The sequence below is a fragment of the Caretta caretta genome, chromosome 10 (genome assembly GCF_965140235.1).
Source record: "Caretta caretta isolate rCarCar2 chromosome 10, rCarCar1.hap1, whole genome shotgun sequence".
Lineage (NCBI taxonomy): Eukaryota > Metazoa > Chordata > Testudines > Cheloniidae > Caretta > Caretta caretta.
The window spans coordinates 35,448,395-35,464,117 of record NC_134215.1 but is presented as its reverse complement, the minus strand read 5'-3'; the positions used below and the strand labels follow the sequence as shown (position 1 = coordinate 35,464,117).

Below are 15,723 nucleotides of genomic sequence, written 5' to 3'. Positions count from 1 at the left end.
TCACTGCTTTTGAAACGTGCTCACCTTCATCTAATCCACAGCCTAGAACCTCGTGTGCTGATTTACATGTTTGGGAACCTAAAGAGAGCCACTATCTTAAACGACAATTCTAACTGCATTGCCTTGCCCAGTAAACAAAAAAAAACTGCTGCGAAGTTGTTTGATTGCTGCACACACATACACTGGAAATTCCAACAGGAGCATGAAACAAGGTACTTTCCTCTGGAACACCAGAGTCGGTAAGTCTAAGGGAAACGTCTGGACTTTTGAAAGTGTGCGTCCTTTTTCCTTTTCTTCCCTCTTATCACCCGGATCAGCCTGAAAGAGGCTTTTGATTATGTCTGTGTGTTTTATACTGCCTTAGAAATTCTCTAGGGCAGCTCCTCCATACAACCACAGGATGTTAATCCTTAGTTCCTTGCTCAGATAGCAGAACAGCACAGTGCTTACAGGGTACATCAAAGAAAGCTCACAACACATTTGTTTGTGCCAGCACGCCTCGCTTGCTTTTTCCCTAGCTTCCCCTCTAAACAGTCCAAGCTTTCCCTGGTATAGCACTGCAGGATGCGCAGAATAAAATGCCAAATACCAGGGACCTGTCGATCAGCTATATTAAAAGAGAAAAGGAAAAAAAAACAAAACGAGATACTCATGTATTTTTACACTTGCAAGACTAAGCAATATCTTTCTATCATGCTCCCATTTGCAGAGGCTCTGTGATCTATATTTTCCTTATAGCTTGGAAATTATTTCAGGTCGTCCATCAGACAACAGTGGTGATTTTTACCAAATACATTCAAAAACACATTGGGCTCATTATCAGCTAAAAGCTACCCCAAATACAACCCCCCCAGAAATGGATTCTAGTTTTAAAAAACAAGCTACAGGTTTGCCATTCATTTTCCTTCTATTTATGTTTTTATTCTGACAAGTAACTGACAGTAATTCCAGCAGGGTATGCTAAACTTCTCGGTATGGACTTGTTCCCACAACAACAGGTTAATTGCAACACTCTCACACAGCCACTAGGAAGTGCTCTTGCTCTATTTCCCTTCCCTTTAAAGACAGACTCTCATCCCCACAATGGCTCGCAGCAGCTATGTAAAATAAGCTAAGATCGTTAACAGTATGAGTGTAACGGAGCCATCAGTCAAATCCAGGGAGTGAATATTTAAAGCCTCTAGCTGTCTAGTAGCAGAGAAAAGGTTAGAAGCAGCTGCAGCTCCCATTTAGCTTAGCTCAGTCAGCAGAGGTAAGAAGCATTTGTGATGCTGAACAAACTGGAAGAGGAATTTGAGAAAATGCATTTCCTCCCCTATCCCTCCAAGTATAAATTGTGGTTTCTCAGTCAAAAGGCTGCAGTCACCTTGCTAAATACAGCAATGGTATTTGTGAGGTTTATTCAAATACCCAAGAGAGCAAGCAAAATGGTGAAGCGTGTACTTGTATCTTCTCCTGTACACAGTATAAGGCAAGACAATGAGGGTATTTTGCACATAAAGAGCCAGACTCCAAATACATAACTTTACTCTTAAGGAAAGCCTCCCAATGGAAGAACTTAAGGGTCACACATTCATCAAGCCCCTGGTATTGTTCCCTTTCTACAGACAGGGAAACAGAAGTGATTCCTCCAAGGTTGGAGAGCAAGTATCCGTGGTTTTGGTGAAAAGTGGGAACCAGCCAACAAGCTGTTTCAGTAAATGCCCCGGAAGTGGGAGAAGCAGAGGATTAAAAATAGGAATAGTTTATTCTGATTTTACTTTATACCAACCAGGGTCTTCAAAGTGACACGTGAGAGCCATATAAAACTTACTGTCTTGAAAGCACAAGGCAGCCAGTGGTTGCTTTTTAATGACAAAGGACAGAACAAAGCTGATCAGTGTCAGGTGTATTACCAGGGAACTCAAGAGAGCAGCACCTAGCCCTCTACTGAAGAAAATACAAGACCAAGAAATGCATTCTGGGCTGTATATTTATTTGTGATCAAGCAATAGCAGGCATATTTCTATGTAAACACAGAGCAGCTCTGAGACCCTGGCCTATCCAGTGGAGTCTCAATATTGCAAACCCTGGAGTCTTCCATTTTAGACTGTTAAAGGCTGGGGCAGTCTGGTAGGTAAGTGAACAAGCATGGGCACCATATACAGGGAGTGCCATCAGGCAGGGCTTTGAAAGAAATACTGAATTATATTGGGAAACATTAAAAAACAGATTTGGAAAAACAAACAAACAACCCGGTGAGCTGGGCCTTCGTGGAAGCAGGAGAGTGTTTGCTCAGAGGGTAAATATGGTGGCCCTCCTGCTGCTGCTGTCTGGAAGGCACCCAGTGCACCTGCCGACCGGGGAAGAACAAAAAGCCCACAATAAAAGCTGACAGGCATGTCCTGGTAACAGCAGCCTCATTTACAGACAAGGAGAACAAACAGCAAGAGACAAATAGAATGGCCTAATCCTTCCCACTAGGGAGGGCCAAGGGGGAAGGGCATCATTTGCTTTTTGAAATGGAACATTCCATGTCAACAACAAAAATAAAATGGGGGGGGGGAGGGAAAATCACACTGCCCTTTGCTCTGCCTTTAGCTTACAGCACAGCAATGAATGACATCCGAAATATTCTGTGTCGTCCTTCTGTTTAGGAACAGCCTCCAAGAGATTGGAGCAGACAGGCTCATGATGGGCGTATTTATAGTAAGTACTTCCTGGAACTGGGTTCATGCTCTCTGTTGCCACAATCCCCAGCGGCAAAACGAACGCAACCACAGCAACGCACCTTTGCCATGCTTCTAACATTCTTTTGCCACAAGGGGCATCACTCCCACAAAGAACACAACACACACTGGGAGCTTGTGGCCAGAGATGGAAAAACCTTATGAGCGTTCAATGCTATCTTCAACTCTGAGCACCAAAGCAACATGCAGTGATGCAGAAATACTGATTCTAATACAAGGGTAAGCCGAAGGGATGCTATCAGACTTTTCATGTAAGTGCCATTTTCTATCAAGAACAGTGCTTGTGTTTAACATGTCACACAGGGCCCAGCTTTCAGAGATTCTGAGCACCACCCCCACTGAAGTTAACAGCAGCTTGAGGGCTCAGCACCTCCACAAGTCAGACTGCCTATGTATTTCAAGTCCCAGACTACATACACCCCCAGTTTTCATGCCCTTATTTAGCTTATTAATACTTGCCTCAAACGTGACGAAGTCATCGAACTCATCAGGACAGACAGAAGGTTCCTCCTCATGGGTATACCCCATCTCACACAACTGGCTGTCAGAATCTGAAAGCACAGAAAACAAAAAGGTCAGCTGTTACTAGTGGGGAGGAAAGATCAGAAGAGGATTTGAACCCCAAAATGAAGAGCGTGTCTCTGTGAGAGCCGGTAGTTGCAGGGCAGACTTGAGAGAGGACTTAATTTTCAACAGAGGGGGATTTTTATGAGGGGGGATTTTTAATCATCATTATTAAAGATCCCAGTTTGAGAGCAGCCAAAGTCACAGGATTAATCCAAAAAGAAAAGGAGTACTTGTGGCACCTTAGAGACTAACCAATTTATTTGAGCATGAGCTTTCATGAGCTACAGCTCACTTCATCGGATGCAAGTTAATACAGTTAAAAAAGTGCTTCCCAACATTAGATTCTTGGTGTCCCTCTGCACCTTGAAGCTGATTGGCATCTGGGTTCCTCTCCCCCCCACCCCCAAACACACCCTAGCACAATTGCTGCCATCTCTCCTTTTCTGCGTGTTCTTTCTTTGCTCTTTATTCTTCTCTGTTATTGTTGGTCACTAGCTTTTTTTGCTGTTCTCCCCAGCAATGCCACCTCTTCCCACTTCCCCATTCTCCTACTCAGCAGGAGACTACGTGCTGCTGGGGGCAGGGGAATCCATCACTTCTACACAAGACTGAACTGACTGCCATGGGACTGGTGAAGAGAGCAGGCTGCTGCTGAGCCTGCAGCTTCATCACGAGCCACCGAGACAGAAGGGCAGGGACAGGGGGTAGCTTTCAAGGGGCTTTACTTGAACCACTTTACCCAAAACATGAGCATCTTGACATTAGAGTAGATCTGGGATCATAGAATTTTTCTCAGCCCAGCGCTCCCTTCTGAACAAGTCCTCCCCACCCCTCTGAGCCAAACCTAGAACTCTTCCCACAGGTTGAGAAACACTGGGTTAAAGTAAGATACCCAATCCTGTCAGCTCAAATTAAACGGTGGGAGCAGGATTACATCTCTTGAACGTACACATATCAAAGCTGTTTAACTCAGATGATGTTAACCAGGGCAAGGAATCATTATGGACAATAATGTTTTAGAGAAGCTCTCCAATCATGTTGTATTTTGGGAGCCGGAGGGGCTCTCCCCTCACAACTGAGGGAGGCGGATGGTCAAAGCAGAAAGCACAGCCTATGTTCATGTGTCCTTTAAGCTATTTTCCAGAAAACTTACTCCACAGCCAATTCAGATCTCTTCTAGGCTTCAGTCCAAACTAAGATTTCTCTAGAAGTCATACAAAGCTCAACAATACAGCCACCAGGACGGAACAGGTGTAAACACCTTTGTAGAGTACATTCCTTAGTCATAGCAACAAGCCTTTAAAAAAAAGTGTGTGCACAAGTTCAACATCTATCCAGAAAATGTTATAAATAGCTTTTGCTATTAATAGATTTGACTTGTTATTAAGAGTAGAAGGCAGCATGGTCTATTAATTATTATTATTAGTACAGAGCTGGACTCCCAGTCCAATGTTCTGTCACTTATCTGTTGTGTAAGCATGGTCAAATTACTCTTCCCCAGCCCCTTCTCCATTTCCCTTCCCATCCATTGACTCCTCTATTTAGAGTGAAAACTCTTCAGGACAGGGACTGTCCCAATCTCTATTGGGGCTTCTAGGCACTACTATAACACAAATAATCACCACCTAAACAAGTTGCTTTCTGTCAGTTCTATGGCTGCAAATTGTTCTGCAATTTGAAAAGCCTGGGGAATAGTGCTTTTACCCTAAGGGTGAAGAAAAGCATCCTAGCGCAAGCCACCACCAAGCGATGTTTACAAGAATATTTCACTGCTATCATCAATAGATCCTTTGAGAGCAGCAAAACCAAGGAGTGTGTCAGCATTAACTGTGATGCACAGAAACTTGACAAGCAGCAGGAACTCAGTTGCCTGGGGTGGGAAGACTGGGCTGAAATGTGCATACCTGGTTTAGCTAGCTTGCTGTACTCATTACAAAGGCAGTGTACATTTACTTTAAAAAAAACCCACTTTGAAAGAGGGGATTATTTTAAAAAAGGAGCAAACACCTCTTAAAAATAGGCCTGATTATTCCATGACTTCAGATCTCCTTCTAGGGCTACCATATTTCAGGTTCCCAAAAAGAGAACACTGCCGGAGCGGTGTGGGGAAGAGCTGGAGAGGGGTGTGTAGTGGAAGGGGTATTGGGGGGGGTGGGAGCTGGAGGGGATACCTACAACGGGGGTGCTCACTGGAGGTGGGGGGCAGTGTCACTCCCTGTCATGGTGACAGGGTGGCTGGCACAAGCCCAGGACGCAGTGACAGTCATCAGTTAGCACCTCCCGCAGGACCTCCTCCCCAGGGCTGGGGCCTGGGTAGGCAGGATCCATCAGCTGTGGCTGCAGGGGGATGGACCAATCAGCTACGGAGGTGGGGAGAGACTAATCAGGAAGCAGACCAATCTGGGCTCTTTCTGAGCTGCAAAGACTGTTCTATAAAAATCCCGGACATTGCCTGGTATTTGAAAAATCCACCCGGATGGAGGATTTAAAAAAGAGGCTCTGTCCAGGAAAACCCAGACATATAGTAACCCTGCCTTTACTCCTATCTCCTCCCACCCCCTTTTTACTCTCCCTAACTCACTCAAAGCCAAGAGTTGCAGTAATCTTCCCTAAAACCCATCAATGCTGCCCTTTCAGTGGGCCAGTAAAAATGGAACATTATATAAACACACGCACACGCACCAAATCCAGGCTCTAGGAGCAACTACTGTACAGCTAACCTCTGGCTTGATGGATATCCTCAGCCTATGTTTACGGACTGTAAAGCTATCTAATTTAGAGGAAGCCTGCAACACATGGCATTCTGACAAAGCAGTCCTCTCTTAACCTGGATGTGTGGTTTTTGGCGGCAACACCATAAATCACAGCGAGGAACAAGCCTGAACATGTTCTTCAGCAAGTAGTGTCTGATTATGTGCTCTCCCATACAAGCCTGGCAGGGTCATTCCTTCAACTGATGAAAGGTGCTCCTGTGTGTGATTTACATCTGTAATATCTCTTGGAGCAGCACAGGCCAAGTTCTCTTTTGCCAGTGGTTTTAGTCTTTTGATTCTGCTTTGTAATCAAAGAGAGATTGTCACATACTCAGCCAGAGCTAGTCAGTACGCTAATAATGAGACAGCTAGCCAGCATTCCTCCTCCTAGGCAAATAAAGTGGTCATGTAAAAAGGCACTTTAAGACTGTTTTCTTTACCTCATTTTTAGCCCCAATGTTATTTAGAAATTCGAAGTCTTTTCCTACCAGAAATAGTTTCTCTCTCTGATTTTAGTTACTCGGCTCTATATGCAGCTTTGCTTTAAACGAGGCTGGACAAAGCACTTGAGAATCTCCAGTAGCCAGGAACAATCCTGAACCGGATTGGAAAGATAACCCAACAGAGCTTTTCCATCTCAACTTTCTATCATTCTAGGATTTCAAGTTTTGAAAAAGGCAATGTGGGCTCCTGACTTCTACAGCTGCAAAAACCCAAGGAAAGTGCTCTCATCCCAACCACACGAGGCAGAGACTGTGACCTGAGAGTCTCAAAGACGAGTAGGGAGAAGGCTGATCTTTGTGGAGGAGTGAGCAGCCCTTCTAAAATATACTATTAATATTGACATCTCTAGGTGGATGAGGAGAGATGTCATCAGATGTGGACCTTAAAATTCATGCCTCTGGATTATTACAACATATCTTAACTCAGGCTAGACTTGAAGAATATTTGGAAGCTGCAGCTAGAACAGAATGCAGTGGCCCATTTAGTGGTGGTCTCCATAGACTGCACATTGCTCCACAGACTCTGCTGACTTCCAGTTAGTTTCCAGATGCAATTCATGGTGAAAGTTTCTATTTCTAAAAGCCCTTTATGACTTCAGAGCCCCGTCTTTATGTGGGTATCAAGAGAGTTAACCATATAGGGAGTGTTGAGCTGAAAGCGACCAGACCTGTGCCAAGCAGCTGGGAATTGGGTGGCTGCTAGCCCTTTTACCACTATCATCTAGAATTGCTCTAAGCTGGGTCAGGCAACATGTTGGCTGAAATACTGAAGTCTGGTCTACAATACTGCTCCCATTGCTGCTAGCAGCAGAGGGGGGGGGAAATTTACAAGTCTACAGTAAACACAGCCTCAGCAAAGAGCTCTTGATTCAAATTTACTCCTCTCTCCAGTCTAAGACAAAGCACCTACTGGCCCTCCATGCATGCTTCCAGGCACAACTATTTATTCAGGTCCTTTCTGGGGGGATAGGCTGAAATAGGAGGGTTTTAGGTTGGGGCGGGCGGGCTTTTAGCTGTATTAAGAGAGCCTGATGTTTTATATGCACAATTTGAGATGTTGATGGGAACCCTGCACAATTCAAATAAACAAAATCTCTGCTACGCTCAGCCTCTGTCATCATTTCAGTCGGCTCAAACGCTGTCTGATCCCACCCTTTGTGCTTGCTCAGTTACATGAAGGAACAGTGTCTAACACACTATATCTTATTCAGTTGCATGGAGAATATGGATGCAAGTTGCCCCATCTGTTTGTGACTTGGTTATGCTGGAGAGGTCTCTCTGAACAGTCAGATATTCTATTCTTACTGTGATTTGTGCTTTGAAAATGTAGCACCACTAAAAAGAGCTCTGCAAGAAAAAAAAGTATAGGTTTCTCAATAGCTGACTGCACACTTGCCACTGCTCCATTCTCCAGGAGCAATCGCTAGGAGTCAGGTTTGTTTCCACATCCCTCCAACTCAGGGCTACTTTCTCCACTATCAGCAATGGTGCTGAAAGCAGACAATGAAGACAAAAAATAACCAAAAAAACAAAAACCAGTGAACACCATGGATGAGTTTTCTACTCAACTCATTATCTTTCCTCTTATGGCAGGTTCTTTCCCCAATTCCCCCCCCCCCTTCCTCCCATATGGCGCTTTGTGTATACTAAGGGTTGCTATGGAGATCTTGCCTTCCTGTCCTCCAACACAATAGGCTGCATTAAGCTTTCAAATTCCTGTCCAAATGAGCAGAAAAACAAAAGAACTACTTAACTGTTTATTAGGTGCTCCAGATCCATGAACACCACCTTCACACGTATGTACGAACTCATGCATGAAGTCAGCATGGTATAAGACCTTGCCCAGGCTAGAATGAATGGTTTCTGAAATGCTCCCACTATCGCAGCCAGCAGCACAGCTTCACTAGCAGCATCAGCAACAGTGGGAGTATTAGAGTAGAAAGGGCACTGGCATTAAGCAGCATTTACACACGGTGGACTATGACACCAGGGACACCCATGCAAACTCTCGCCTCCTCCCTGTCCTCTTTCATCTGCTCTCCACTAACCTTCCACCTGGCCAAGTGACTCCATCCCACCTACGATCTCCCTCACACCCACTCTCATCCCTCTTACTCTCCTTTACTCTGGCTCTTCCTCCACTCCACCCCCCCTCCCAGAACAAACCTGCTTTAATCTCTGATTTACAGGAGGTGCCTTGACTCCACTTGTCCCTCCATCCACACCTCTTTCTCCCATTAGTTTCTGAGTTCACTGTATGACAGGTTGGATCACAGAAACCCCCTGGGAGCTGCCGCCTGATGTGCCAAGACTACTTCTGCTCCTGCTTTCCTGCCCTGTCAGCTTAGGACTTCAGTGTCCTGCCTGGTTTGAGCCAGACCCGCTAGCCTGCTGCAAACCCAGACCCAGGTCTGAGCCACTTCCCCTAACAGCTATAGGCTTAATTGAAAGCAACTTAGGAAATGTTCCTGTCCTTGACACTCAGATGCCCAACTCCCAATGGGGTCCAAACCCAAATAAATCTTTTACCCTGTATAAAGCTGTTCTCGCCCCCCCCCCAAGTATTAATACATACTTTGGGTTAAATTAATAAGTAAAAAGTGATTTTATTAAATACAGAAAGTAGGATTTAAGTGGTTCCAAGAAGTAACAGACAGAACAAGGTGAATTACCAAGCAAAATAAAATAAAACACGCAAGTCTTAGTACAGTAATAAAACTGAATATAGATAAAATCCTCACCCAGTAAACTTCCTTTTACAGACTAGTCTCCTCCTAATCTGGGTCCAGCAATCACTCACACCCCCTGTAGTTACTGTCCCTTGTTCCAGTTTCTTTCAGGTATCCTTGGGGGTGGAGAGGTGCTCTCTTTAGCCAACTGAAGACAAAATGGAAGGGTCTCCCAGGGGTTTAAATAGACTTTCTCCTGTGGGTGGAGACCCCCTCCAATCTCCTATGCCAAGTCCAGCTACAAAATGGAGTTTTGGAGTCACCTGGGCGAGTCACATGTCTGTGCATGACTGAGTTTCTTACCACCCAAGCCACATTCCTGGGAAAGCTCAGATGTGGATTGGCGTCTCCAAGTTCTTTGTTGGCTTAAGGGCTTCTTGATTGGGAACTTACTGAGAATAGTCTTTTCTCAGGAAGCTGACCAACTGCTTCACTAAAACCTACTCAGAATCAAATAAGTATGCAGCCAATATTCATAACTTCTAATACAAAATAGATACATGCATACAAATAGGATTAATAGATTCAGTAGATCATAACCTTTACAGAGATATGTTACCTGGCATATGTAGCATAAAACACATTCTAGTTATGTCATATATACATTATAAGTATATTTTCATAAAGCCTTATGGGGGGCACCGTCACACTCTGAATATGCCATCTGGAGTTCTCCTCTTTCAATTCCATCCCAGGCCTCCTACAATCTGACTTCCACTCCTAGCATCCCAATGGAACTGTTCTCACCAAAGTCTCTCCTGACCTCTTCTTGGCCAAAGCTCAGAACCAGTGCCCCACCCTTTTCCTCTTCAACCTGTCAGCTACCTTCGACCATACTCTGTCTGCTCTTGTCCTCATTTGGCTTCCATGACTGTCCTCTCGTAACTCCCCAGTCGCTCCTTCTGCATATCGCTCAGAGGCTCCCCATTCCCACTGCAACTTTCTGTGCTTCATCCTTGGTCACCTTCTCTTCTCCTCCTATACCCTGGAGGTGGGTAATTCATCCACGGACATAAATTCAACTCTCATCTTTATGCCAGTCACTCACAGATCTACCTCTACTCCAGACCGGTCGTCTTCTGTCCAAACTACATCCCAGCCTGTCTCTTGGTCATCTCCTCCTGGACATCCAACTGTCAGGTGAAGCTCAATGTGGCAAAACAGACCTCCTACTTTGCTCAAACCCACCCCCCATTCCCTGCCTCTCCCAATCACTGTGGACAACACCACAATTATTGCCACTCAGAGCTGTACCCTGGGTGTCATCTTCAATTCTGCCCTCTTTAGATCACTATGTACAGATTGTGTCTAAATCTTGCCACTTCTTTCTGCATAACATCCCCCAGATACAGCCTTTCCTATTTCATCCAGACTCAGCATCTCACATCTCAGTTACAGCAACATGCTCTTCTCTGGCTTTCACAAATCCCATCTTGCCCTGCTTGTATCCATTCAAAATGCCGCTGCAACGATCATCTCCCTGGCTTCTCAATTTGAGTATGTCACCCCTCTTTGCATCCCTCCACTGGCTCCTTTTTCTCCGTCACATACAACATAAGCTACTGGCCTTCATGTTCAAGGTCCTCCATTGCCTATCTCCTCTCATACACTATCGAAATGTGACTTGCCTCTGATCACCCATTGTTAAATAGTCAAACATCTTTATGCTTTCTCCCATACTGCCCTGCGTTCAGAGTGGGGGCTCCCAATGAACATCTGCAAAGCTACCTCAGTGTCCTCATTCAAATCCCTTCTTAACACGCTCCTTGCTATGATGCCTATGAACACACTTGACAATGGTTAGGCAGATGGTGTACAGGTGGTGACCTATATTATCTCATTGGTTCCTTGTGCTCTCTTGCCTGTCTGTATTCCCCTATTGTGTATCCTCTTATCATTCAATTGTAAGTTCCTTTGGGCTAGGGCTTCTCTTGGTTCTGGGTTTACACAGCACCCAGCACAATGGGGTCCTGCTCCATGACTGTGGCTCCTAGACACTACAGCAGTACAAGTTATAAACAGCACTGCGACTGGCATAGCTGGTACTAGAATGGTCAGAAACTTCCTCCACGAGCCTAGCACAGACACAGTGACAAAGGGAGCAGGATGGGCTAGTATACTGTACAGAGACCTCCCCGAGTTCTAGCCGCAGCTCTGACAATGAGGCCTGTGGCTTTGGACAAGTCATTGAAGCTCTCTGTGCCTGAGTTCTCCATTTGTCAAATGGGAGCGAATTCACTGGGACGAAGTGCGGATAAGTTTTTATAAAGGGCTTTGTGAGAGCAGAAGTATTCCCTGAAAGGCTTGAGTTATACTACAAAGCAAAATATGGAGCTAGAGTACAGGAAGTCATGAGCAGAGACGGCTCCTGAAATAAATTAAAAACTGACTTAGGGACACACTGCAGAGGGTTTTAACAGAAGAACAATTCAAAGTGGAGAGCAGCGAGGGCAGTAACAGGCAGGTCACTAGCAGAGCCACTTGTGTGTACTTCACTTCAGAATGATCAAGAAAAATAAATCTTTTCAAAAGCGTTTAAGTGAGTTGACAGCACATACTGTACCTGGTGCCGGGAGCTACTAAGCCAGCAAACTCACAATGATTTGAACAGTAAGGATTATGTAGAGAACTCAAATTATTCAATGTCAGGTAACAAGGCTGGGAACTTGCATGAACTGTAAGTGTAGAGAAGAGACCAGTTTTCAGAGGAACAGCCGTGTTAGTCTGTATTCGCAAAAAGAAAAGGAGTACTTGTGGCACCTTAGAGACTAACCAATTTATTTGAGCATGAGCTTTCGTGAGCTACAGCTCAGCTCAGCTGTAGCTGTAGCTCACGAAAGCTCATGCTCAAATAAATTGGTTAGTCTCTAAGGTGCCACAAGTCCTCCTTTTCTTTTTGAGAAGAGACCAGGAAAGAGACCTAGAGGCCTTGTAAAAGAGTTTGGGGTGGGGTGGGACAGGGGACAAGAGGATGGGAGGAATCTTAATGTGAACCTCAGAAAGAAAGACTGAAGTATAGTTTAACTTAGATAGCAACTCCACATCAAAGAAATGATGGACTGACGTTTAGGAGAATAAGCTATTAAAAGCAGAGGGTTTTAAAAACAAGGTGGTCAAAATATGCAGTAAACACAAGAAACTGTCAGGGTCAGCAATAGCTAAGTACTATGAATCTGTCCAAGAGAGCAAATCATATCTGTACAAGCAGCTCTTCCACAGAGGGGCAAGCCATTAGCTGTATTTTTTAGGTTAAAATAATATAAAATAGCTGGATTGGTATTTCCAGAGGCATCACGCACCACATGCCTTTATTTTAGTCCCAAATAGCCATCCATTCTTAATTACAGGACAGAATTAGCACTGGCCTAATAGTCCTCCTGCTTCAGGGACAGCATGTACTTGATAAAACGGATTCCTATTTCAGCAAGGGGAGACCTTCACTTTGCAGGGCCTTCTCCAGGTATAAATGGGTGGCACTGATTGGGGCTGGAAGGGGTAGGGGAAGGTCTCCCTCCTTTTCCAAACTCTCCCCTCCCCATTTCTTTATATCAACAGCAGTTTCAGATCCCACAAGGTGGGCAGCACTACGGTTCTTTCTACATTTCCACAGCTTCAAGTTGGACTCAATTCTTAAGCATGCAAGGGGCTAGGGATAACCTTCTCTCTCACTGTGCGCCTGTTACCATTGGCACTTCTGCTCTTGGCTTCCTGCGAGTCCCACAACAGGAGCAAGGAGCAGATGGAGTCATCACTTGACCTCTCCCCAGCTTTGGAGAGCTGATCCCCCCGATCATGCTAGTACTCAGAAAGTGGGAGCTTATGGAAATTACACAGTGCTGCTGTGTGAGAAATTCAACACAGGTGTCCAGTTTGAAACACCTAGCTCCTGATTTTTCGGAGTACTCAGTATATTTATAGCACTTTATATGTTCAAAGCACAGCTTCAATCGACTTCAGTAGTAGGTGCTCAAAACGTCTACAAGTCTGAGCCCAAGTCTCACATGTTGGGTACCGAGAAAAACAGGGAACATTTTGGATTCATCTCAGTTTAAGGGACTTGCCCAGCATCACATATGAAGACAGTGGCAGAGACAGGGATAGACTCAAATTCTCCAGGGTGGCATTAAACTTCCTTAATCAAGAGACCATCCTCTCTTCCTCCAATCCCTTGCCTCTTTGCTACACATCTTCCAACTTCTGCAAAAAAGCAATGTAGGGGTTCTACAGAGAACAGCCTTATTCACTACACAACCCTGATCAATTCCCAGAATACCATCCCTCCTGTGCACTAATGAGGCAGGGGTACTCTAGGGAGAAAAATAGCATGTGATCATGTAATTAAAAATTGGTTTCAGAGTAACAGCCATGTTAGTCTGTATTCACAAAAAGAAAAGGAGTACTTGTGGCACCTTAGAGACTAACCAATTTATTTGAGCATGAGCTTTCGTGAGCTACAGCTCACTACATCGGATGCAAATGCTCAAATAAATTGGTTAGTCTCTAAGGTGCCACAAGTACTCCTTTTCTTTTTAATTAAAAATTGTATCCCAACGCATATGCACAATGGGGCTAAATTAAGGCTGAAGGGGCAACTCTCATTTTTGTATGTCCTAACTTTGGAGTGCTTGAATTTGCAGTCTTAACATTCTGTTGATGTGGGCTTTTTTAAAATGTAATTTCCCAATTTTGTTTTAAAAAATGAAAATCAGAAATTCTATCATGTGAAACCATATTGATCTACAACCTGGATTACAGCAGGGTTCATATCTTTACTTCCACATCACAGATCACTTGAACTAATGGAATAACCAGCAGCAATCAGCTGTGAACCACTCTGTGGATCAACCACTAGAGGGAGACAAGATCCACTGGCTAAGTGTCTTTCAGCTATTTGCTGACAGTAGAGCAATACAAAGACTCAGGACTCCTGGGTTCAGCGCTTGGTTCTGGAGGGGAACGTGCTCTAGCGGCTACAGACTATTCTGCCCCATAGCCTTAGCTGGATGCCGGCAGCGGGAGCACAGCAAACACAGGAAAGAAGTTCCCTAGTCTTGGTCCTGCTGGAACTGCTGTGGTAGTAGGAACGAGGAACAATGGTGAAGAAAATCCAGCTCAGTCTCTAGAACCTCAGGATGGAACATGTTCAGATGCTCTGCGGGGACAGCGCTTGTCGTCTGGTTGGTTCAGATGAACTGAGAGGGGATGGGGCAGGCTGAGTGCAAGGTCCCAAACTCTGAATATGTGCAGACAGATTTTCAGAGGCTTATAACTTTGCCAAGTTTGGGTGGACTTTCACAAGGAATATGTAGCATTGATAAGAGAATGTTAGGATTAGATTTACCTGCACCCTGCCCCTTTAATGGTTTGGAGCTCAAAAAGCAAGGAGGAGCTAAATGTTAGTAGGAATTTAATGCGGACAAAACAATGTGCTTTTATTTAACCTCGTTCTGAAAACGAGCTGGACTGATTTTGCTGAAATTTAAAAAGACCTGTAGCAGACACTTGACATGGAAAATTTCAGCCTAAACAGTTAAAGTTTGGCAAAAGTTACAAAGCAACTGAAAACCAAATTTTATATTGGAAATTAGTCAACCCTAATTTTAGGCATCATTACCTGCAACACTTATAATACTTAGTATAGAATTATTTTATAGGAACACTATAGAAATCTCACAGATATAGTTATTTGTACAAGAACAGGTGTTGCATATCTTCCCTGTCTACCACATACAGTTAGGATAAAACTTCCTAAATGTCCCCTCAAAATGTGTGTGTGGGGGGAAATGAGAACACTTTTTAAATGGATTCATTCCACCGTGCCCCCTGGTTTCTGAATCTTTGCCTAACAAAATACACAATTTTGAGCTTTAATTTCAACACTCAAAAGAATTTAAAAAAAATAAAGTCAGCTCTGTTCCAGTATTTGTGAATTTCGACTGAGCTTCAGCAGTCAGATTTCTTATATGAAGTGCATGAATTTTAAGAAGGTTAGTGGCTTAAGTGTTCCATACACTACTATTGAAGTGCTAAGCGTTGTCCCAGGCAGACTGAAGTGCTTTGTGTATTGATCCACAAAACACGGATCTCTTCTACAGTTCTCATCTTTTCATTTGGACTTTCCGGGAGCGATGGTAATGAAAAGTTAAAAGTAAGAACGGTTTTAAAGCACAAAAAGGTCATCAGGCCAACACAATGATAATAGCTCAACACCATATTGCAATGGACACTGCCTCTTCCCAAGGTACTGCAGATGGGCTCTAGTTCCTAACCCACATAATATAGGCCACTAGCTTACAGATTTGCCAGTGCTATACACCAGAAGACTACCAAACTATTCTTGCACAATAGCCTGCAAATAATGCACTGCAGGGTGTTTTACAGTCCATAAAAAGGCAAAAATCCTGTTGATAAAGTGCTTTTGGCTTCCTGTGACATTACCCAC

The 15,723-nt window shown here is 44.2% G+C and overlaps 1 protein-coding gene across 4 annotated transcripts in view; it reads right to left on the bottom strand.

Annotated features, from left to right (window-relative positions):
• RAB11FIP3 (RAB11 family interacting protein 3) overlaps nt 1–15,723 on the bottom strand; it is a 180,280-nt gene that overhangs the window by 71,562 nt on the left and 92,995 nt on the right. For all 4 annotated transcript variants that reach the window (XM_048866367.2, XM_048866370.2, XM_048866368.2 and 1 more), the window contains exon 3: nt 3,189–3,280. In XM_048866367.2, the coding sequence (XP_048722324.2) occupies nt 3,189–3,280 (92 nt within the window). The remainder of the gene's footprint in view (nt 1–3,188; nt 3,281–15,723) is intronic.